Source organism: Pelobates fuscus, chromosome 9, assembly GCF_036172605.1.
Source record: "Pelobates fuscus isolate aPelFus1 chromosome 9, aPelFus1.pri, whole genome shotgun sequence".
NCBI lineage: Eukaryota > Metazoa > Chordata > Amphibia > Anura > Pelobatidae > Pelobates > Pelobates fuscus.
Window position 1 is genome coordinate 17,974,258 of NC_086325.1, and position 23,396 is coordinate 17,997,653.

Here is a 23,396-nt window from a genome sequence, read left to right on the forward strand (position 1 = left end):
TGATGAATGGATGGATAGCTAGAAGGATGGGAGTTTTTTTAACTTGTCAGCAGCAGGCAGTTGGGTTGTTCATTAACAATGTTGCAACTAATGTCATTGAGTTGGTTCCTCCTCCTTCGTTGGTAAGAGCTGTGTCCTCATTGTGGTGTGTATTACATTGTAACAACATTAACAGCCACCTTTCCTTCCTCTCCAACAGCTGCCTACCCTCCTCCCATAGTAAATTTTATCCCACCCTAAGGACAGCTGTCATAATTTCCTATCACAAGCCTGTAGGCTAACGGAATCTATCATAACGTGGAATCTCTATAGTTCTTCTAAAGCCTTGCTCCAGTCATTGTCTGACTCTGCCAAACTCTTAATGAACATGTTCTGGGGCTCTGCCCGGCTGCTGTGCCATTCATAGATGTTTCTGTAATAGCAGTTAATTCTGTATCTGGAAGTTTTCATTTTATGAACGTGACTCTGCTATGAGTCGAAACACTTGTGCTCTTCACTGTACCCTGGGGAGGTCATCCTAAGGCTGGATTATTTGTACAGGCATGTCTGTTATTGATTGAGGCCAACTGGCTGTGAGAAGAAAAAAGGCATAGGTAAAATCTGCTATCAGCTCGGTTTACAGTAACCTATTCAGTAACACTATAGGGTTATTATACACTAATATCAACTGGTTATTATACACTAACACCAACTGGTTATTATAAACTAACACCACAGATGTATTATACACTAACACCACAGATATATTATACACTAACCCCTTATGGTTATTATACAATACAACACTGTATTATTATTTACCAACACCATATGGTTATCATACAATAACACAACAGGATTATTATACACTAACACCACTGGGTTATATTACACTAACTCCTCGCGTTTATTATACACTTATACTCTAGTATCACATGCTTATTGGTAATTTTTCACTGACACCATAAGGATTTTGATGAAGAGAAAGCAGGACCTGGTTCCATTCCATTTCCTCATACAAAGTGTGGTGTGGTGAGATCCTTAGTATTACACTGTATCTGTCCATTCCCTCTCTATAAACACTTATACAGAGTGCAGCCCCCTCTGTGTGAGATCCTCAGTATTACACTGTATCTGTCCACTCCCTCTCTATAACACTAATACAGAGTGCGGCCCCCTCTGGGTGAGATCCTCAGTATTACACTATATCTGTCCACTCCCTCTCTATAACACTAATACAGAGTGCGGCCCCCTCTGGATGAGATCCTTAGTATTACATTCTATTTGTCCATTCCCTCTCTATAACACTGATACAGAGTGCAGCCCCCTCTGGGTGAGGTCCTCAGTATTACACTGTATCTGTCCATTCCCTCTCTATAAACACTTATACAGAGTGCAGCCCCCTCTGGGTGAGATCCTCAGTATTACACTGTATCTGTCCATTCCCTCTCTATAATACTGATACAGAGTGCGGCCCCCTCTGGGTGAGGTCCTCAGTATTACACTGTATCTGTCCATTCCCTCTCTATAAACACTTATACAGAGTGCAGCCCCCTCTGGGTGAGATCCTCAGTATTACACTGTATCTGTCCATTCCCTCTCTATAATACTGATACAGAGTGCGGCCCCCTCTGGGTGAGGTCCTCAGTATTACACTTTATCTGTCCATTCCCTCTCTATAAACACTTATACAGAGTGCAGCCCCCTCTGTGTGAGATCCTCAGTATTACATTCTTTTTTTTTTTTTTTTTTAAATTCTTTATTTTTATTGTGCATGAATAACAACCGCTTGTCAGCAATGCCACAACGGCAAAATCCAGCATTTTGTACATACAGACTTGGTAACCGTTATATAGCATTTAGATGGAAATACACATTTTTATATTAATAAAGCAGGCTAGTCATACGTGGGTTTGTCGTATTAACTATAATGAGTTACATCTTCGCTTCGTAAAAGTAGATTATAGTGAACATTTCTATTGCATATCCTCTCTTATAGGAAGAAATAATAAAAGAAATAAAAAAAAGATAAGGCCCATTAGTTGAGACATGTACAGATATATGCCGCTTACAGTCTAATACACCGATATAAGTCAGAGCATGTTATAAAAAATAATAGAAAAATAAAATAAAAAATAAACGCTACGCCAAGGGAAATTAAAACGTAGGCTTAGCATACAAGGTGTATAGGAATATAAGCCAGTAAGTTTCGGTTTGTCCACATAACAATCACGCTTGTAAAATATAAAAACAGAAAAACACATGTAAAGTGAGCAATACGGGCTACGTCTAGCTGTTGTCTCTTACAATAAGTTACGCATGTTTAGTTCAAGCTGTTAAACATTGCTAGTGTGTCTTAAGGATCAATGTAAAGATCCGCTGGGTAATGTGGACATGTGATAAGGATTAACAGTAGTTTCCCAGTATCTAGTGAGCGTCACTATTGCCCTATTCATCTCAAGTATTAGTGTAGTGCTGTAAGAGGTAGCCAGGGCATGTGCTATTTTGTGTGATGGCGTCGCTTATCTGGGATTACTCCCATATTGCTTGCCCGGGAGGGCAGGGTACCCATTATAGTGGGCACACACACAGTTTACACTGTGGATTGCAAATTTCCCTTAGTTAGCTAGGCATGAGTGAAAGTGGATTGGCAAACCCTGTGTTTTTAGTGTGCCCTTTATGCTAGCTTAGTTATGTGTTACAATGGGTGAGATATAAGCTGTGGTCTGCAACTCAGTGTACAAGCTTATGTGTGTTCAGGCCAGACATCGAGCAACCTGTATAGCATACTGTCACCCAGATAGATCAATAGTTCGTAAGTCCTTATATGTTTCAGGTACTACCGTCTTGGTGGGTCCGGCGCTGCATGGATGGTCGGTCACTGTCTGCTCCAGCTTGTCGGCTTGAGTTGGTGCAAGCTTCCATTTAGGTTTAGCTGCCAGCAATGCCTCTCCAGATGTGATTCTTACGTTAGCCTCTTTTGGGGACCGAGGTGAGGGTGTTCTCCAGGAGCAATGTTGAGTCCGTCACCTGCTTGTGCGGCCCTCTTCGCTTGGCGGCAGAGTTGTGAGCGTGGTGCATACTGCATACTGGTGCTTCCGCCGCTGTGGGTCTGGTAGGCCTCCCTTGTCGCCCGCTTATCTCGTGGCAGGTTGCTGTCACTTGTAGGAGATCGATTGAAGGGCATCGGTGTAGTGGAGCCTTCAACTCCTCTGGCCTCTCTGACCTGAATCAGGTCGTGATGCTGTGTGTTCAGTGCTCCACTGCCATGTGCACCCATCTGCTTATTTCGGCGCACGTGGCAGCCGCCATCTTGCTTGGTACTGTGAGGCCCTCGAGTGTGCCGGCGGCGCCTTGGTGCCTCAGCTGCCATGCCCCCGGGCGAGGACCGGGATCACCCCCCCGGTCCATAGGGGGGGGACAGGGCCGGGTCCGCTCAAGCCCCAGTCTGGGCGCTGTGTGGCAGGATAGCGGTGCGGCGGCTGTCCGCCCCGCTCACCGCCGGAGAAGCCTCAGTCGGGACAAAGTTTCCTCCTCCAGGGGACTGTAGCCGGGGAGGCCAGCCTCACCCTGGCACCAGCAGATCCTCTGCTTTGGGCAGTGCGGTGCCCGGTCAGTTTTTCGAAGAAAATCTAGTTTTTTCAGCGTATTTCGAGCTGTGCAGCAGGAGCCTCTGTTGCATGCGACCGTCCAGCTCGGCGGTCCGGCCCCGCCCCCCCAGTATTACATTCTATCTGTCCATTCCCTCTCTATAACACTGATACAGAGTGCGCCCCCCTCTGGGTGAGGTCCTCAGTATTACACTGTATCTGTCCATTCCCTCTCTATAAACACTTATACAGAGTGCAGCCCCCTCTGTGTGAGATCCTCAGTATTACATTCTATCTGTCCATTCCCTCTCTATAACACTAATACAGAGTGCGGCCTCCTCGGGGTGAGATCCTCAGAATTACACTGTATCTTTCCACTCCATCTCCATGACACCTATACAGAAAGCGGCCCTTCTGGGTGAGATATGGTTCAAAAAGATGGTGAGTATATGGATATGGTGATAAGTCTCACTTAAAACACATGCCAATCATGTATGGGGTATTGAATCTCCCCAGTGAAGAACAGTTCAAATGGAAATACTGTGTTAAAAAAACTTTAATAGGCTTAAAGATAATATATAAAAACATGCAAACTGTACAGCAAACACACTGATTGCACTTATACACACAGAGTGCTGGACAAACAGTATTATTCAGGCATTAAAGACTCCTTTCCCATCTCATCTACACCAGAGTACCCAATCTGGACACAATGTTCATATACAGCAGGAAGGCTGCTGAACAGATTATCTTCCGATTCAATGCCGTATAGTGTATGAATGAATACAGGACAAATTCGAAAGTTGCTCTTACTCCAAGTGGTTTCGCCCTTGAAGGCTTTCTCAAGGAGGGTTGCACAATTCAGTCTGACACTTCCTGTCGTTCACCACGAGAGTGTTAAAAGCTGTAAACGAAACCAAAATCATGGCCGCCAAGGGTCACCTCACGGGGCGACTAAAAAGCCGTGCATGCGCAATGAAAATATGGGCAGAACCAAATAACCAGTACGAAGCGTTCATCTCCATGGCAACCCGATATTGCCTCCATAACATTTATATGCAGATAACAATGTACACATAGTATTCAACACAATACAAACTCACATAAAATCATGTAAAATATAAAAGAAACTTTATAAAAGTATTGTTTAAAACCCTGTCATCGTGTACAAAAAGAGTAATATGTAAAAATTTATAGAATTACTTGGTATCGTTGTAATTTTAAGCCCGAACTTACTGTAATTTATATAAATTAGAAAATCAGATAAACTTTCCATTGGGCCATCTGAAATAATAATGAGATCATCAATATATCTTCTCCAGAGCATTATGTTCATCTGCCAGTCATGCTGCACCCACATGTGCCGATCTTCCCAATCTGCCACAAACAGGTTCTCATAACTATGTGTGCCCATATAGGTTCCACATAATTGTAGGTACACAAAAAATTATTGTGGGATAAGATGAAAGAGATACAGTCTAAAATAAAATCTGTTTGGTGGTCCACCAACTGGTCATCTCCATGAAGAACTCTTTGAATTGCCAATCTACATTTATGTTGGTCTATGACAGTGTACAATACAGATATATCCACTGTTGCACATATGTAAGTTCTCTTCCACTGGATTTTATTGCAAATTTTTTTTTATAATAAACTTGTTAATATTCTCGTAAAAGAAAACTTGTAGATATTTCCCCCCTATCTTAAACGGAATGAAACCTGTTTCTAAGTTGAAAGTAAGTGTGGATTATGGATCAATGAAACAGGGCGGACACATTATTATTCTTAATATACCTCTTGAGAAAATGTATTTTGGTAGCTAACTTTCTTTAAAATCTTTGAACATCCATGAATACATTCAATCTATCCTTATTACTACCAGGAGCAAATTTTAAACATTGTGAAAGAGTGTGACCACCTCAGTATTACGCTGTATCTGTCCATTCCCTCTCTATAACTCTGATGCATATTGTGGCCCCCTCTGGGTGAAATCCTCAGTATTACACTGTATCTACCCATTTCCTCTCTATAACACCGATACACAGTGCAGTCACCTATAGGTGAGATCCTCAGTATTACACTGTATCTGTCCATTTCCTCTCTATAACATCGATAGAGTGCAGTCACCTATAGGTGAGATCCTTAGTATTACACTGTATCTGTCTGTTTCCTCTCTATAACACCGATACAGAGTGCAGTCACATCTAGGTGTGATCCTCAGAATTACACTGTATCTGTCCATTTCCTCTCTATAACACCGATACAGAGTGCAGCCCCCTCTGGGTGAGATCCTCAGTATTACACTGTATCTGTCCGTTCCCTCTCTATAATGCTGATGCAGAGTGCAGCCCCTCTGGGTGAGATCCTCAGTATTACACTGTATATGTCCATTCCCTCTCTATAACACTAATACAGAGTGCGGTCACCTCTGGGTGAGATCCTCAGTGATTAATAGTGTTTACAATGGAAATGCATAGTAAGCAGAGATCATCATATAATGAAGTTATTTATTCTCCTGGAGCTGTTTTTCGGGTTTAAAATTCCCCAGAGGGCATGTAACCAAAAATGTAAAAAATGCAGATGAACAGGTATTGTGTGTGAACGAATGACTGAACCACTTGGATTATTATTTAATAAAAATGATTTAAACTACAGATCATTAAGCTGGGATAAGTCATTGTCAATGTTTAGAGACAACACAAACATACAGAACATTTCCTTTAACACTATATCACACATGGCACGCTGGTATGAAGGTTTACACAGTGTGCTCCATATTTAATCTTACCCTTGGGGACTGAAAGATCCAATGGAAGCACATTTAGAAGGCTATTGTCTCTTCAAAGTAGTCTTTATTTAGCAAGTTAATATCCCCTTTATTTATAAATGTATTTTATAGAGTAGCGATAGGCAATCTTTGGCACTGCAGATGTTTTGGACTACATCCCCCATAATGCTCTTACACCTATAATGCTGGCAAAGCATCAGGGGAGGTGTAGTCCAAAACATCTGCAGTGCCGATGGTTGCCTATGCCTGTTCTAGAGCATACTGACTACTCGGACACTTCAGTAATGGACACGGGCCGGGCAGCCAGAGGCCCGGCCACAGCTGTACACCAGTGATTGTTACTGGCCCACAATAGTGATTTGTCATCCAATTATAGTTTAGGGACCCGTGGTATGGAGTGCCCCGAATTCTGGTTTACACTGCTTTTAATGTGACTGACTGGGAACACCCCAGCTGGAATTAATGCTTTTTGCAGGATGGTCTGAAACTATTTTCAAACCTACTTCTAGTCTGAAAACTCGATCACTCGGAAACTACTCTTAATCTTATCCATTGTTAGTCCAAAACAACCTCTAGCAGGAAATACTATTAGTCTGAATCTACTTCTAGTCTTACATAGTTACATAGTTACATAGTTACATAGTCACATAGTTACATAGTTACATAGTCACATAGTTACATAGTTACATAGTTCATGGGCGTAGGAACCGGGGGGGATGGGGGGGACGCATCCCCCCCAGCAAATCATGCGGGGGGGACAGGTATGGGGAAATCCCCCCCAGCTCCGCCGCCCCCCCCCTGATGCTGCAGCCGCCCGAGCGCTCTGCAGAGAGCCTCAGGCGGCTGCAGCTTTGCCCGGGCTGGTGCGTCCATGAGAGCGCACCGCCCGGGCGCAGCATGAAGAGAGGAGCTGACAGGAGGGAAGCGCTCAGCGCTCCCTCCTGTCACTCCTTCACTGTAGCGTAGCCGAGCGCTGTATAGTCCGCCGGTACAGGGAGCATCTGTCTCCTGTACCCGGCCGGACTAACAGGAAGTGCACACTGAGTGTGCACTTCCTGTTAGTCCGCCGGGTACAGGAAACAAAAGCTCCCTGTACCGGCGGACTATACAGCGCTCGGCCACGCTACATCATAGGTAGGGGAGGGAGGGAGAGAAAGAAACAGGAAGGGGGGAAGAGGGAGGGGGGGGGAATAAAGAAACAGGGAGGGAGGGGAAATAAAGAAACAGGGAGGGAGGGAGGAAGGGGAAATAAAGAAACAGGGAGGGGAGGGGGGGGGAATAAAGAAACGGGGAGGGGGGGGAATAAAGAAACAGGGAGGGAGGGGGGGAATAAAGAAACAGGGAGGGAGGGGAAATAAAGAAACAGGGAGGGAGGGAGGAAGGGGAAATAAAGAAACAGGGGGGGGAAGGGGGGGGAATAAAGAAACAGGGAGGGAGGGGAAATAAAGAAACAGGGAGGGAGGGTGGGGAAATAAAGAAACAGGGAGGGGGGGGGAAGAAGCAGGGAGGGGGGGAGAAAGAAGCAGGGAGGGGGGCAAAGAAGCAGGGAGGGGGGGGGGAGAAAGAAGCAGGGGGGGAGAAAGAAGCAGGGAGGGGGGGGAGAAAGAAGCAGGGAGGGGGGGGAGAAAGAAGCAGGGAGGGGGGGGAGAAAGAAGCAGGGAGGGGGGGAGAAAGAAGCAGGGAGGGGGGGAGAAAGAAGCAGGGAGGGGGGGAGAAAGAAGCAGGGAGGGGGGGAGAAAGAAGCAGGGAGGGGGGGAGAAAGAAGCAGGGAGGGAGGGGGGGAGAAAGAAGCAGGGAGGGGGGGAGAAAGAAGCAGGGAGGGGGGGGAGAAAGAAGCAGGGAGGGAGGGGGGGAGAAAGAAGCAGGGAGGGAGGGGGGGGAGAAAGAAGCAGGGAGGGAGGGGGGGGAGAAAGAAGCAGGGAGGGAGGGTGGGGGAGAAAGAAGCAGGGAGGGAGGGGGGGAGAAGGAAGCAGGGAGGGAGGGGGGGAGAAGGAAGCAGGGAGGGAGGGGGGGAGAAGGAAGCAGGGAGGGAGGGGGGGAGAAGGAAGCAGGGAGGGAGGGGGGGGAGAAGGAAGCAGGGAGGGAGGGGGGGAGAAGGAAGCAGGGAGGGAGGGGGGGAGAAAGAAGCAGGGAGGGAGGGGGGGGGAGAAAGAAGCAGGGAGGGGGGGGAGAAAGAAGCAGGGAGGGAGGGGGGGAGAAAGAAGCAGGGGGGGGGGAGAAAGAGTGACAAGGGAGGGAGAGAGATTGACATCCACCACACACACACACACACACACAATCACACAATCATACCACCCTTACACACACAGAAACACACAATTCATCCTTACACACACTCAATGCACCCCGTGCACACACACACACACACTCACACAATCATGCAACCTTACACACTCAATGCACCCCGTACATACACTCAATGCACCCCTTACAGACGCACACACTGCATCCCGTACATACACAGAATCACACCTTGCAGCCCTTACACATACAAACACAGATTCACACAATGCATTCCTTACACACATATCAGGACATCCCCTACACACTCCACCCCCTGTGAACAAACTCATTGGTGGAACATGAAGGTGGACCCTGGGATCCAGACCTTGAGCTGTGTAAAGGACCCCCAAAAAATGGAGCTGCTTCCCGTTCTCACAGAACATTGATTTTTGTGACCACAGTTACAAACAGCCTCCAGAGAGCCTGTTCTACACCAGACCAGTGGAGCCAGACTGCAGCTAGAGCCCATCATCATCCTCATCTGGTTGTAAGTAGGCAATCTAGCATATTATTCGTTGCACTAATCTCTAATTTACCTCACATTAAAGAAACACTATAGTCCCCAGAAGCACTGCAGCTTAGTGTAGTGGTTCTGGTGTCTATAGCCTGTCCCTGCAGGCCTTTTAATGTAGGCACTCCAGCACTGGCGTTAGTTAACATGGCAGAAAAATAATTGGAAAGGGTTAGGGGGGCTACTAATAAGGATAGGGGAGAGGGGTAGGTAGAAAAATAATTGGAAGGGTTTAGGGGGGCTACTAATATGGATGGGAGGAGGGGGTAGGTAGAAAAATTATTGGAAGGGGTTAGGGGAGTACTAATATGAATGGAAGAGGTAGAGTGGGTTCTAATATGCATGGAAGGGGTTAGGGGGGTACTAATATGCATGGAAGGGGTAGGGAGTTAATGTGCGTGGAAGGGGTAGGTGGAGTTCTTTTGTGCATGGAAGGGGTAGGGGTGGTTCTAATATTCATGGGAAGGGTAGGGGTGGTTCTAATCAGGAGGATCCCGGCGCTGTATCCGGGTAAGTAAAACCCCTTCCCTGTGGTGACCCTTTAATGTTGTTATTATTTAATCATTTATATAGCGACTGCAAATTCCGTAGCGCTGTACAATGGGATAAACAACTCCTAGTTTACGGAATAAGAATATACCCGGCGAGTAAAAATGCTATCCCCCCCAGATTTTTTTGGGTTCCTACGCCCATGACATAGTTACGTAGTTACATAGTTACATAGCTGAAAAGAGACTTGCGTCCATCAAGTTCAGCCTTCCTCACGTATGTTTTTGCTGTTGATCCAAAAGAAGGCAAAAAAACTAGGAAAACATTCCTTCTTGACCCCAGCATAGCAGTCAGATGTCTCCGTGGATCAAGCAGCTATTACCCCACTAATTAGAAATCATATCCCTGTATGTTATTTATTTGCAAGTAGTTATCCAATTGCAGTTTAAACATTTGTATGGACTCTGATAAAACCACCTCTTCAGGCAGAGAATTCCATATCCTTATTGCTCTCACTGTAAAAAAACCTTTTCTATGCCTTAGATGAAATCTCCTTTCTTCCAGTCTAAATGTGTGACCTCGTGTCCTATCTATAGCCCTAATTATGAATAGATTTCCAGATAAAGATCTTAATCTACTTCTAAACCGAAAAACCTCTAGCAGGAAAATACCATAAGTCCGAATCTACTTCTGGTGCAAATCTATTTCTAGTCTGAATCTACTTCTACTCTGAAACTACTTCTAGTACCTGCCAGCATCTCCAATGACCAAGCAAAGCAAAGATTCAAGAAAAAGAACAGATGGGTGGTGGGGCCTGACAGCCATATTGGCTAGCACCTTTTCAAGCGAGAATTATGATAATTGTTAAATAACTGCAGTATAACAACCAATTTGAGTAACCACATATAAGCAAACTGACTAAAGTCACCTGTTATCAAATGGAAGTTTAATGACTGAGTTTTATTCGAGATTGGAGCCTGCGAAGCTGACTGCAGTCTAGGTGGGGAAACGGACAATCCCTCGCTTTATGCTCAATAGCCGTAGAGGGGGAATTTGTCCTTGGGCCTCCCGCCCACCCCCTACTTTGGACTGTGGGGTTTATCACATTGATGGCTGTTGGATGTTTGAAAGATGTTCCTCCATCCAGACGGCCTGATGGCTCCCTTCCCCACGGTCTATCCGGTCATGCAAGGCCGGCCGCGAGGGAGTGACTGCCTTTTACAGCATCTAGGCAGGAAGTTGTCATCAGGACACTCCTCCGGAACGACCTGTCACTCAATTGCTGCAGGACCAATCAGGACGCCTCGGAGGCGTGGTTACTGCTCTGAACAGGGTATTTAACAGAGCTTCTTTCATTAGCTCATTGCCCTGTCGTGGTTCTAGCTTGTTCTAGTCACTCAGTGCTTGTGTATTCTATTATCCCTTTTGGTTTTGACCCGGCTTGTTTACCTTACTCTGCTTATCTCTGTTACCCTTGATTCGGCTTGTCTCTCGCTTACCTGTCTTCTGTTACCCTCGACCTCGGCTTGTCTTTGACCATTCTATACTGTACTACTTACGTTAGTCCGGCCATTCTAAGGTGCGGTATACGTATCTGGCTACTGTTTGTACTCTGCGTGTTGGATCCCTGTCCCGATCCTAACAGCACCTCTGCAATCATCCGGTACTTACTGTTTAGCTGGACCAATCAACCATATCCTATAACTCCATCCAAAACCTACCTAGCCTAAGAGCCACCAGGAGGTCATACCTCTTGCACTTCCCACACCCAAGGAGCGCTATAAATTGCCCGACTTTACTCTCCAGGGGAAATGACTCAGACATTGCCAATGGCCAGGAGTGTGATGATTATGTGCCGGATCTCAGGCAGGCATGCAGCTAGTGTGGTATGATGCTGGGTCTCTGTCATGGTTGCTGTTAGCCAACCAGGGATGCTAGCAAGATTTCCTGTGCCTTGTCCAGTCTGGGCATAGGTAGGCTATTCTACAGAGGAAGCTATATAGCCTGAATACTTACTTCTCGCTTGTTTTTTCATTTTATATTCTTATGATTTGTATCTCTACAGCGCAGTTTTGATCTGCTGAATGGTCTCCGTGTGGATTTCACATCAGTAACATCTTTTGTTTCATGTTACGCATTGTATTTTATTTTCATACATGTGTCGGACATAAATTAGTCAACTATTATTCTGTGGTTCATAAATACTAGACATGTACATTAGTTTTCGTATGAATATAATTTGGTCCAAAAATTCAGGGTTTTTCGTATTCGTTTACTAAAACGTAAATGAAAGCCCTACATACGAAATATACGAAACGAAAGGGCAAATGCCGAATGCATTAAATTTTTGTTTTGTTTCGTTTGTTTAATAGACTCCATGCTGCAGTGGAATTATCCCCCACAGCACGAAGAAATAACACTGCGCATGTGCGAAAAAAAACAAAACCTTTTTTTACCATCTGGATGTTTTTTTTTTAGTGTATGGAGACACTAAACTTTCCTCATAGAGATGCATTGACTCAATGCCTCTCTATGAGCAGTTGTTGATTGGCCACGGCTGTGTTTTGCTTGTGTTGGCTCTGCCAATGATCTTCCTCCTTGACAAGCTCAACCAATCCAGTGCTTTCCTATGGGAAAGCATTGTGATTGGCTCAGAAAACCACTTCTGATTATGTCAGCCAAGCAGGCAGATCAAGGTAAGATTTTACTATATTTAGGTGGGCAAGATGGTGGTTTTCCCACTATAGGGTCAGGAATCAATGTTTGTGTTCCTGACCCTATAGTGTTCCTTTAAGTGTAAGGAGGTGTAAGGAGAAGGGGTGGAGAGAAAGACATGTAGGTGGGCAGAATCGGGAGGTGGGGAGACATGAAGTACAGTGGTGCCCATTAAACTATAGCCCTAAATTTGCACACACCTTACTAACACACGTCTGCATTCACACACAAACTGCATTCACTGACTTTCCTTAAAAATATAGGCCTCGATTAAATTTAGTTTTTGTTTTGGATAAACATTTTTTTTTTTTTTTCTTTATTTTCAATAAGGTTGAACACCATTAATACAAACAATGTCGATACAAACATCACATATCGGACTTATTCATGGGTTTAGATATATAAAAAGTACGTTACACAGGGTAATACACAAGTGTTTGGCAATATCGATGGTTTATTTGGCGAATCGTCCCTGAACTGTTCCAGATATGTGAATGGTGTCCTTCCAATTTTCTACTGTATATAAAATCCAAGGAAATCTAGTATGGCTATATTGCCAGAAGTTGAGGTTCATAGTTCGAAGAATATTGACACATAATAACAGAACCTCCAAGATATCTGAGAACCCCCCCATTTGGATAAACATTTTTAACCCCTTCAGGACCGGACTGTTTTGGCCATGTTGTACGTTAGGACCAGAGCGGTTTTAACACTTTTGTGGTGTTTGTGTTTAGCTGTAATTTTACTTTCTCTCATTTAAGGTTCCCATACAAATTATATATTGGGGTTTTTTTCAGTACAAGAAGGGCTTTCTTAACATACCATTATTTGTATCATGTCATATAATCTACTTAAAAAAAATAAATGTAAAAAAAAAAAGTGAAAAATTTAAAAATAATTTTTTTACATTTTACTTGAAAAATATTTCACTTACCTACAAAAGCTAATGAAAAAAACTGCTTTTTTTTGCAAGTTATAGGGCTATAAGTACAAGTAGGAAATTGCTGTTTCAAAATATATATTTTTAAAATGTATCAATAGTGACATTATAACACTGTTATCTGTCATAAATAGACAACCCAGGGTATTCAATATGGGGTATGTCCAGTCTTTTTTAGTAGCCACTTAGTCACAAACACTCGCCAAAATTAGCATTTATATTTGTTTGTGTGTTAAAAATGCAAAAAACTATTATGAACGCTAACTTTGGCCAGTGTTTGTGACTAAGTGGCTACTAAAAAAGACTGGACATACCCCATTTGCAATACCTTGGTTTTTGTCTTCTTTTGCAATTGGTATGCCATCATGGGGGTGCTTCTCATTCCTGCGTACCATACGCTCTCAAAAGAAACATAACCAATCTGTCAATTTTCTATGTAAAAAAAATTGACCTTATATTTGACCCTGTAACTTTCAAAAACACTATACAACCTGTACATGGGGGGTACTGTTATACTCGGGAGACTTTGCTGAACACAAATATTAGTGTTTCAAAACCGTAAAACGTATCACAACAATTATATCATCAGTGAAAGTGCCGTTTGTGTGTGAAAAATGCCAAAAACTTCACTTTCACTGACAATATTATCGCTGTGAAATGTTTAACTGTTTTGAATCACTAATATTTGTGTTCAACGAAGTCTTCAGAGTAAAACAGTACCCCCCATGTACAGGTTTCAGGGTGTCATAGAAAGTTACAGGGTTAAATACAGTGCTGGCAAATTAAATTCTCTGGACTTTCGGCATGGGATTGTCAGGCAGGTCCCTCAAATTAGACAAAAACTAGGGGTGGAATAGCGCTAAGTCAGAGGAAGGGGAGGCAGCACACCTACATGGGTCTGTCTCTCCTTAAAAACAATAAAGACAAACAACAATACAAAGCAATTAATAAAATTACTACGGCGGCAATCGGGCAAGTAAAACTGGAACTACAGGGCCCCGTAGGGTTCCATCTAGATTGTTATTCATTTCAACTCTGCAGCGTTACAGTTCCTACAAACCTAGTTTCTAAGCAGAGTCTTCCTTAAAGTGTTATTCCATGCACCATGACCACTTCAGTGATTTGAAGTGGTCATGGCCCCTGGAGTGTTCGGGCTAACCCATGTACCAGCGTAGCTAAGGGGAGTGTGTCTTAACATTGCTAGGAGACAGGCATATAGTGACGTGGGTGTATGGGATTGGTTACAAAATAGCATTGTGGGTGGAGTTACCAGGCCATATATAAAGGGGCCATTTTAGGTTAAGGGGATAATTTAATTAAGCTGCACTTACCTGTTGTTGTCCCACCCTCCCTCCCTTTATTTTCTCCCGTTGGTCACGGCGGCGGGGGATGGAGAGACAAGTTGGAGTGGTATAGGGGGTAAAATGTTTCATTCAGGGAAAATAGGTAGGCCTTTGGACTGGTTTGGTAGGTTTGGGCTCGTTGGTAGCTCAGAACCTGGGTGTGTAGGGGTATCTCGGTATACCCCTACAATTGTGGAACTGTGAAAATGGATGCCCTTAGTGGCAATGGTTATGTGTTCAACTTTAATTACATAGTGGTATAATGTTGTTGGGATTTATTGTTGGTGTAAGAGTAGGTCATGGCAGTGGCTCTGGCAGTGTCATCGGGTGTCATAACTGGCTAATGTCAATTCTGTGCAAATTGTCATGCTCAGTGTGCCATTCTTTGCCTGAGAGTGGTCAGCTGACATTCTCGGCTAATGAGTAGAGACTGGCTCTGCAGAAACAAAACTGTGTGCCACCCACCCGGATACAAGCCTCGGAGTCCGGCAGGGACCAGCCAGGTAAAAGAGCAAACTGCTGATAAACAGATTGCCTCATTACTGTAATTTAACTAAGTTAATCACTAAAGTGGAAATGCAAAGTGAATTTAATATTAATTTCGCATGCTTGTCCTACCCACTGAAATAATCTTAAATTCACTTTGCGTTCCCAACAATTCACACGTTAGTTTATAACCTTGGTTGAGTTAGATGTTAAAACTCTCTCATTCCTACAAGCCAGTTACCTGCCAACATATTAACAGTGCAGTAACTATCCATTTTCAAATTAGTACTTGAGATTCCTTCCTCCCTACCTCCTGTTTCAGCGTATAATAACCCTGTGGTGTTAGTGTATAATACCCATGTAGTGTTAGAGTATAATAACCTGGCGATGTTAGTGTATAATAATCCTGTGGTATTCGTGTATAATAACCCTGTGGTGTTAGTGTATAATAATCCTGTGATGTTAGTGTATAATAACCCTGTGATGTTATTGTATAATAACCTGGCGATGTTAGTGTATAATAATCGTGTGGTGTTCGTGTATGATACCCATGTAGTGTTAGTGTATAATAACCCTGTGATGTTAGTGAATGATAACCTGGCGATGTTAGTGTATAATAATTGTGTGGTGTTAGTGTATAATAACCCTGTGATGTTAGTGAATGATAACCTGGCGTGTTAGTGTATAATAACCCTGTGATGTTAGTTTATAATAATCCTGTAATGTTAGTGTATAATAACCCTACAGTATTAGTTTATAATGATCCTGTAATGTTAGTGTATAATAACCCTACAGTATTAGTTTATAATAATCCTATAATGTTAGTGTATAATAACCCTGTTATGTTAGTTTATAATAATCATGTAATGTTAGTGTATAGTAACCCTACAGTATTAGTTTATAATGATCCTGTAATGTTAGTGTATAATAACCCTACAGTATTAGTTTATAATGATCCTGTAATGTTAGTGTATAATAACCCTACAGTATTAGTTAATAATGATCCTGTAATGTTAGTGTATAATATCCCTGTGCCCCAATCAGGGTACAGACAGCCCATACACAGACAGCCCTCCTCCCACTCCCCTACACAGCTCACATACATACATACATACATACATAACACATGACACATAGAATACCACAAACAGTTCACATACACAGCCCCTCAAAGCAGCCACAACATCTATACAGAAAACAAACAGAATTAAAAACTACTGTGACTCAGAAGGGACCAAATTAAGCGAAATTACTAAGACAATAAGCGACAAAACTGAAAACAAAGGTCACCTGGAGCACGGGCACACCGGGATGCACACACAGATATCTGTCAAGCGACGCTCTGCGGACAGTACACCCGGCGCCCTGGAACGGCCTCCAAGCATGGCGAGCGCGGGAGAGACGGCCGCTCTCCTGCCGCCAAAAGCTGATGGAAACCTGACCAGAAGACCTCGTTCCCCCCCCTATGGCCCGGTGGGGGTAATCCCGGGCCGCCCAAGCTCGAGCCGCCGGACAAGCCGTCCCCAAGCAGAACAACAACCGCAAAGCCCAGAGGACGCGCCTCAGGCCTACAAAATGGCGGGGGCCTCACTCACCACAATACCCAGCGATGCCGCTAGAGAAACAGAGCTCAGACTCAACAGAATTTTCACCACATTCTGGGCCAAACTGGAAGCACGTATGAGGCCTCCGGAACCGATTACAGAGCCCGACAGCATACCGCAGGGCCAGCCACGGGAGCCCAGAGAGAGGGGCATGGAAGTTCCCCCGGACTCCCGACGCAAGGCGGGCAGGCAACAGAGAGGGGCCAAACCAAAGGCGGCTATCTGGAGACACACTAGGGGCAAATATGACCCGGGGACAGCTACCCGATACAGGGCAATGCTCGCCTTCACCCATCACAGGCCACACCGCCTACAAACAAAAATGCAACAAAAGCCCCGGAGAAACATAACGCACCGGGCCCGACCAGCAACGCCAGACAAGGCAACAGCCCCAAAGCGCTTGCAGCAGACCCACAGCAGCCTGCAACCACAGCCAAAAGTAAGACCCACGACCGGGACAATAAGGCACCCAACGAGTGAACCAGACCTCCTTACCGGAGAAGCACTCCTCTGCACCCCCGGATTACTGAGAGCAAAGCAACAAGTGAGCCATCACGCCAGCTACACACTCAAAGCATCAGGAGTAGGGTGAATGACCTGAACTGGACACTGCGAAGCGTGAGGGCCATGTTGAGCAGTATTTGGCCTCACGTACTGTAATGCTAAACGGTTATTTACCCTTACTATTTAAGCCTATACCATCTCCTCTACACACACACAGTCATTTGTATGTAAAGTATAACTATGATAAAGCAACCTTGTCCATAGTTAAGGCAGCAGACATGGTTAGATAAGGAAGCGATGACACTTGACATAACAATTTTTTGCAAAGGCACCAGAGTGGGTCTGTTGTATACCTCTTGCGGGGGTTGGCTGACCGGGTCTCTAGTCACTACAGATACCTCATATGGTTCCTATCTGCAATTTTCATTCGATGATTCCCTTATACTTTTATGCTGTGCTCTCCAACTCACTGTTTAGGCCACCTCTCCATACTAGCGAGGAGGTAGAGACGTTGTCAGCATGACCCAGTGGACTATTAACCTGTCACAGTTTACTAGCATGTCAACCTAAGATGCTAATTACTCGTACCTCCATATCTATCTAGCTAGTTATCTGAGTTACAAAACTAGATGTATGCATTTTAGTTATAGGTCTTGTGCTAGCTCACATTCTGATCTCCAGTAGATTTAACTGAATAGCCTATGTAATTACCTTATGCACACAAAGTTTACTTGGCACTAAGATAAGCTTGTTACTTAACCTCATTGGGCAAACTACCAATATTAAGCGATGACGACACTTTACACACACTGTGCATATGTTGGTTAAGCATGTGATCTTGCTATTTTACTCAACTTAACTTTAAAAAATGTGCGAATTTCTATGCCACTGTCTAATGTCTGTAATGCATGCAACACGCTATTGTGGCGTCTGTTCATATCCTGTGAGCATCTGCACAACCAAAATAAAGAATTAAAAAAAAAAAAAAAAAAACTACTGTGACTGGCACTCCAGGGGACACCAAGTCTTGTTTTGGCACAAGTTTTCCCCAATGCATGTAAATAATAATAATAATATTAATAATAATAATAATAATAATAATAATAATAACATTGTGTCTAATACTTTGTGCCATGCAGGGTGTCAGCCCGGGCAGCAGGGGGCGCTGTGAGAGCTCTATGGTTTGCTGCCTCCCCCATAGTCAGGGTGAGAGGGGGTCAGGGTGGAGCTGCAGAGAGGAAGAAAACACAGAGCCAGGAGTAACCCATCACACAGCGAATACCTATTATATACAGTGCCAGCCACTGCAGGAGCCAGGCAGCAAGGTGCAGTGTGTATATACCTTCATTATACCTCTCTCTGTATTACACAGCTCTCTGTATACTGTATCTCTGTATTACACAGCTCTCTGTATAGTGTATCTCTGTATTACACAGCTCTCTGTATAGTGTATCTCTGTATTACACAGCTCTCTGTATAGTGTATCTCTGTATTACACAGCTCTCTGTATAGTGTATCTCTGTATTACACAGCTCTCTGTATAGTGTATCTCTGTATTACACAGCTCTCTGTATAGTGTATCTCTGTATTACACAGCTCTCTGTATAGTGTATCTCTGTATTACACAGCTCTCTGTATAGTGTATCTCTGTATTACACAGCTCTCTGTATAGTGTATCTCTGTATTACACAGCTCTCTGTATAGTGTATCTCTGTATTACACAGCTCTCTGTATAGTGTATCTCTGTATTACACAGCTCTCTGTATAGTGTATCTCTGTATTACACAGCTCTCTGTATAGTGTATCTCTGTATTACACAGCTCTCTGTATAGTGTCATTATACCTCTCTCTGTATTACACAGCTCTCTCGGTATAGTGTCAGTGTATCTCTGTATTACACAGCTCTGTGTCTAGTAATCACAGAGCATGCTGTAATGGCTGTATTACACAGCTCTCTCTGTATAGTGTATGTCGTCATTCTATCTCTGTATTACACAGCTCTCTCTGTATAGTGTATAATCACACAGATCATGCTATGGTTAATGGCTGCCTCTTTACCTTGACACATGGCTGGCCGTATGCTTTATATGCAACTTAAAATGTGCATAATCAAAGACCTTCACTTTACTGTTATTGCATATCTCATATCTCATTGTATATGCACAGATCTGGGTGTGTACCAATCAAATATGCACAGGGTGTAGGTGGGTGTATATATCTATAAAACCATAAATATAGATTTGTCTGTGCTTTGCTACATTTCATTTTATTATTTTGATCGTTATATAATTAACTCTTACAGTATTCTGATCAGGGTACACCATTTTCGTTTTAATAAGAAAAAGACCCATATTGTGTAATACTGCTAATGGCTAAATGCATTACGCAATTAGTCTATTGCATTTGAAGCCGTTGGCCCGCGGCACACTGTAATATGTTAACGTGTGCTGGTTATGCCTTTTTATAGCATTACAAACCCTTTAGTGCTGGGGAACGAGCGGTATGTCTCGTGGGAAACCAAGGGTTAATGGGAGGCACTTCTGAAAATCCAATTCTGCACTGATTTTAGTACAGGCCATCATAATAACAAACAAACTGCAATGTGATCATGTTACGGGCTGGGCTTGGTCATATGAGGAATTTGTACTGTTTTTTTTTTTTTTAAATCTCAACATTATAATAAAAATGCTAACGTTCTTAGATCCTGGAAATGCAATGAAGCCGGTCCTAGATGCCCTGCTCTACAAGGGGATTTAGTAACAATTTAGGGGTTTCATCGCCAGGCAGCAAGTTGTAATGAAAAAAAAAAAATGAATTGTAACATTTTAGGACAAAATAGTGGATTTCATAAAAATTCTCCAAGCCATATATGGTTATGGTTCTGCGATTATGGCCTGAATTATGCGATTTGGTTCTCAGTTCCCCAGCATTCGATGTTTAGTGAATATGCTGTAATATGATTATCGTTTAGCTATATATTGCAGAACGGAGCCAGTCATTTCTATTTAATGTATTCTAATAATTATCTGAAAGTTTGTAGTGGAAGTCATGTGTCCGTGTTTACAGCTCACTCAAAGTTTGGTAAGTTAATGCAGTCTTAACCGGATAATACTAATCTACAGAGGGATTTAGATGCAGGAAAAGGACAGATGAGAATCGATGTAGATAAGTGCAAAGTTGTGCTTTTTGGTTTGAGGAACTTGCAAGCAACTATATACTTTAATATGGTTAAACAAGGGATAAAGTTAAAGGGACACTCCAGGCACCCAGACCACTTCTGCTCATTGGAGTGGTCTGGGTGCCAACTCCCACTACCCTTAACCCTGCGACTGTAATTATTGCAGTTTTTCATAAATAAAAAGACAGCCGACTAGGCAAAGGTGCACAATGTCAGTTTGCTATTGCAAATACCAGAAGGACTGTAATGCATACAAATGGTATCCACTCACTTGATATATTTATAATTTTGCCCTTTTCTAATTAATGGTGAGACCCTCACCATGAATATGTCTAATTTATATTCAGGTCCTCCTCACTTACCGACCGGGTTCCGTTCCTATGGCCCAGTCGTAGAAAGAATTGTTCAGTAAGTGAGGAGTTAAGGGATTCCCTGCTCTGGTGCGGAGCAGGGAATCCCTCTGATTCCCACGATAGCTTGCACTTACCCCCACGCTGGAGAGCTGGTTGTAAGTGCGAGCCATCGTAAAATGAAGACCACCTGTACACTGATCAGGCTCAGCATTAAAGCCACCTGCCTAATATAATGTAGATCCCCCTTGTGTTTGCAAAACCGCTCTGATGCGTCGAGCCATGGGCTCCACAAGATCTCCGAACATGTCCTGTGGTATCTGGCACCAAGACATTCAGCAGATCCTTGGAGTCTTGCAATTTGCGAGGTGGGGCCTCAATGGATCAGATTTGTTGTTCTTGCAAAGTTACTCAATCAGAATGAGATCTGGGGAATTTAGAGGCAAAGGCAACACCTTGAGCTCTTTGTCATGTTCTTCAACTATTTTCGCAGTGTGGCAGGGTGCATTATCCTGCTGAAAGAGCTCACTGCCATCTTTTCCCCATAGTGCATCCTGCTGCCATCTCTTCCCCAGGGAAACGACACACACGCACCCGGCCCTCCATCTGAACTAAAAGAAAACGGGATTCATCAGACCAGGCAACCTTCTCTATTGCTCCATGGTCCAACTATGACTCTCGTATCTCCATTTAAGCTGCTTTTGGAGGTGGCCAGAGGTCATCATGGGCACTCTGAACACTCTGCTTCTATGCAGCCCCATCTGCAGCAAACTGCGATGCACTGTGTGTTCTGATATCTTTCTATCATGGTCAGCATTACGTTTTTTCAGACAGTTGATCTACAAGTAGCCATTCTGTGTGATTGGACCTGACCGGCTAGCCTTCGCTCCCCATGGGCACCTATGACACTAACGCCAGTTTGCAAGTTGTCCTTCCTTGCACCAATGCAGTTACTAATCACTGCATACCAGGAGCACTCCACAATACTTGCCATATTAGAAATGCTCTGTCTTAGCCATCTAGCCATCACTATTTGGTCCTTGTCAAAATCACTCATAGAAACATAGAATGTGACGGCAGATCATAATACTCTGTACTGTTACATATTGTATTGCAATACTCAGTATTTGTACACATAGAATGTGACGGCAGATAAGAACCATTCGGCCCATCTAGTCTGCCCAATTTTCTAAATACTTTAATTAGTCCCTGGCCTTATCTTATAGTTAGGATAGCCTTATGCCTATCCCACGCATGCTTAAACTCCTTTACTGTGTTAACCTCTACCACTTCAGCTGGAAGGCTTTTCCATGCATCCACTACCCTCTCAGTAAAGTAATACTTCCTGATATTATTTTTAAACCTTTGTCCCTCTAATGTAAGACTATGTACTCTTGTTGTGGTAGTTTTTCTTCTTTTAAATATAGTCTCCTCCTTTACTGTGTTGATTCCCTTTATGTATTTAAATGTTTCTATCATATCCCCCCCCTGTCTCGTCTTTCCACTCAGGTCTTTCCACTTGCCTATTTTACCTGCTTCCAACACATGAATGCAAGAACTGACTGTTCAAATGCTGCTAATATATCCCATGCCTTGACTGGTGCCATTGTAACAATATGATTAATGTTACTCATTTCACCTGTCAGTGATTTTGATGATGTTGCTGATCAGTGTATAACTCTTGTATTTTAATATAATTATCTGCCAAGTGTGGAATCATTGATTTAGGATTAGTTCACCTTGTTGACCATTCAGTACTAAGTCTGACAGGTTGTTGGTGTTTTTTCTGTCCTACTACCCCTCTATTCTCTGCTACTTAATACACTAAATATTCTGGAAGTCAGTAGGTTTGGTTTTGAACTCTCCCTCCTAAAACAGGACACTGGGGAGGCATGTTTGATTCAGTTTGCTGACATATGTCCATTAATTTTTGTGTCCATGGTCACTGCCATTTTCATCCCTTCTCCTTGGTCTACCGCAAGTGATTTTACATCATAGATGAATACAAAAGCGAATCTAGTACAGAGTCAAAATTCACACAGGTTATACAGTATCTCACAAAAGTGAGCACATCCCTCACATTTTTGTAAATATTTTATTCTATCTTTTCATGTGACAACACCGAAGAAGTAAAACTCTACGACAATGTAAAGTAGTCAGTGTACAGCCTGTATAACAGTGTAAATTTGCTGTCCCCTCAAAATAACTCAACACACAGCCATTAAAGGGATTCTCCAGTGCCAGGAAAACATATCCGTTTTCCTTGCACTGCAGGACCCTTTAGTACCCCTCTACCTCCCACCCCCATCCCAAGTTGCTGAAGGGGTTAAAACCACATTCAGTATCTTAGCAGAGTCCAGCACCAATGTCCCTTGGTGCTGGGTCAGGCTCCGCGCAGCCGTCGACGGGGAGACCTAATGCGCATTAGACCTCCCCATAGGAAAGAATTATACAATGCTTTCCTATGGGGATTTTGGTGACGCTGGAGGTCCTCACATAGCGTGAGAACCTCCAGCGTCATTTTAAACCACTTTTCATGTTCTATGAACACGGAAGTCTCCTCTAGTGGCTGTCTAGTAGACAGCCAATCGAGGAGGACTTAGCCCTGCAAGGTAAATATTGCATGGGTTAAGGGT

At 43.5% G+C, this 23,396-nt stretch overlaps 1 protein-coding gene across 2 annotated transcripts in view; it reads left to right on the forward strand.

The window, feature by feature from the left end:
• Nucleotides 1-575: 575 nt before the first annotated feature.
• The window catches only part of FLOT1 (flotillin 1), a 34,236-nt gene continuing 11,415 nt past the window's right edge, over nt 576-23,396 (forward strand). Inside the window, exon 1 of one of the 2 annotated variants that reach the window (XM_063431350.1) lies at nt 576-593. Coding sequence is in view for 1 of the 2 variants with exons in the window: in XM_063431349.1 (XP_063287419.1) it covers nt 18,411-18,557 (147 nt within the window). In the remaining variant the exon portion in view is untranslated. Of the gene's footprint in view, nt 594-18,379; nt 18,558-23,396 lie in introns of those variants that run through there. The other variant, XM_063431349.1, reaches the window with a different exon arrangement.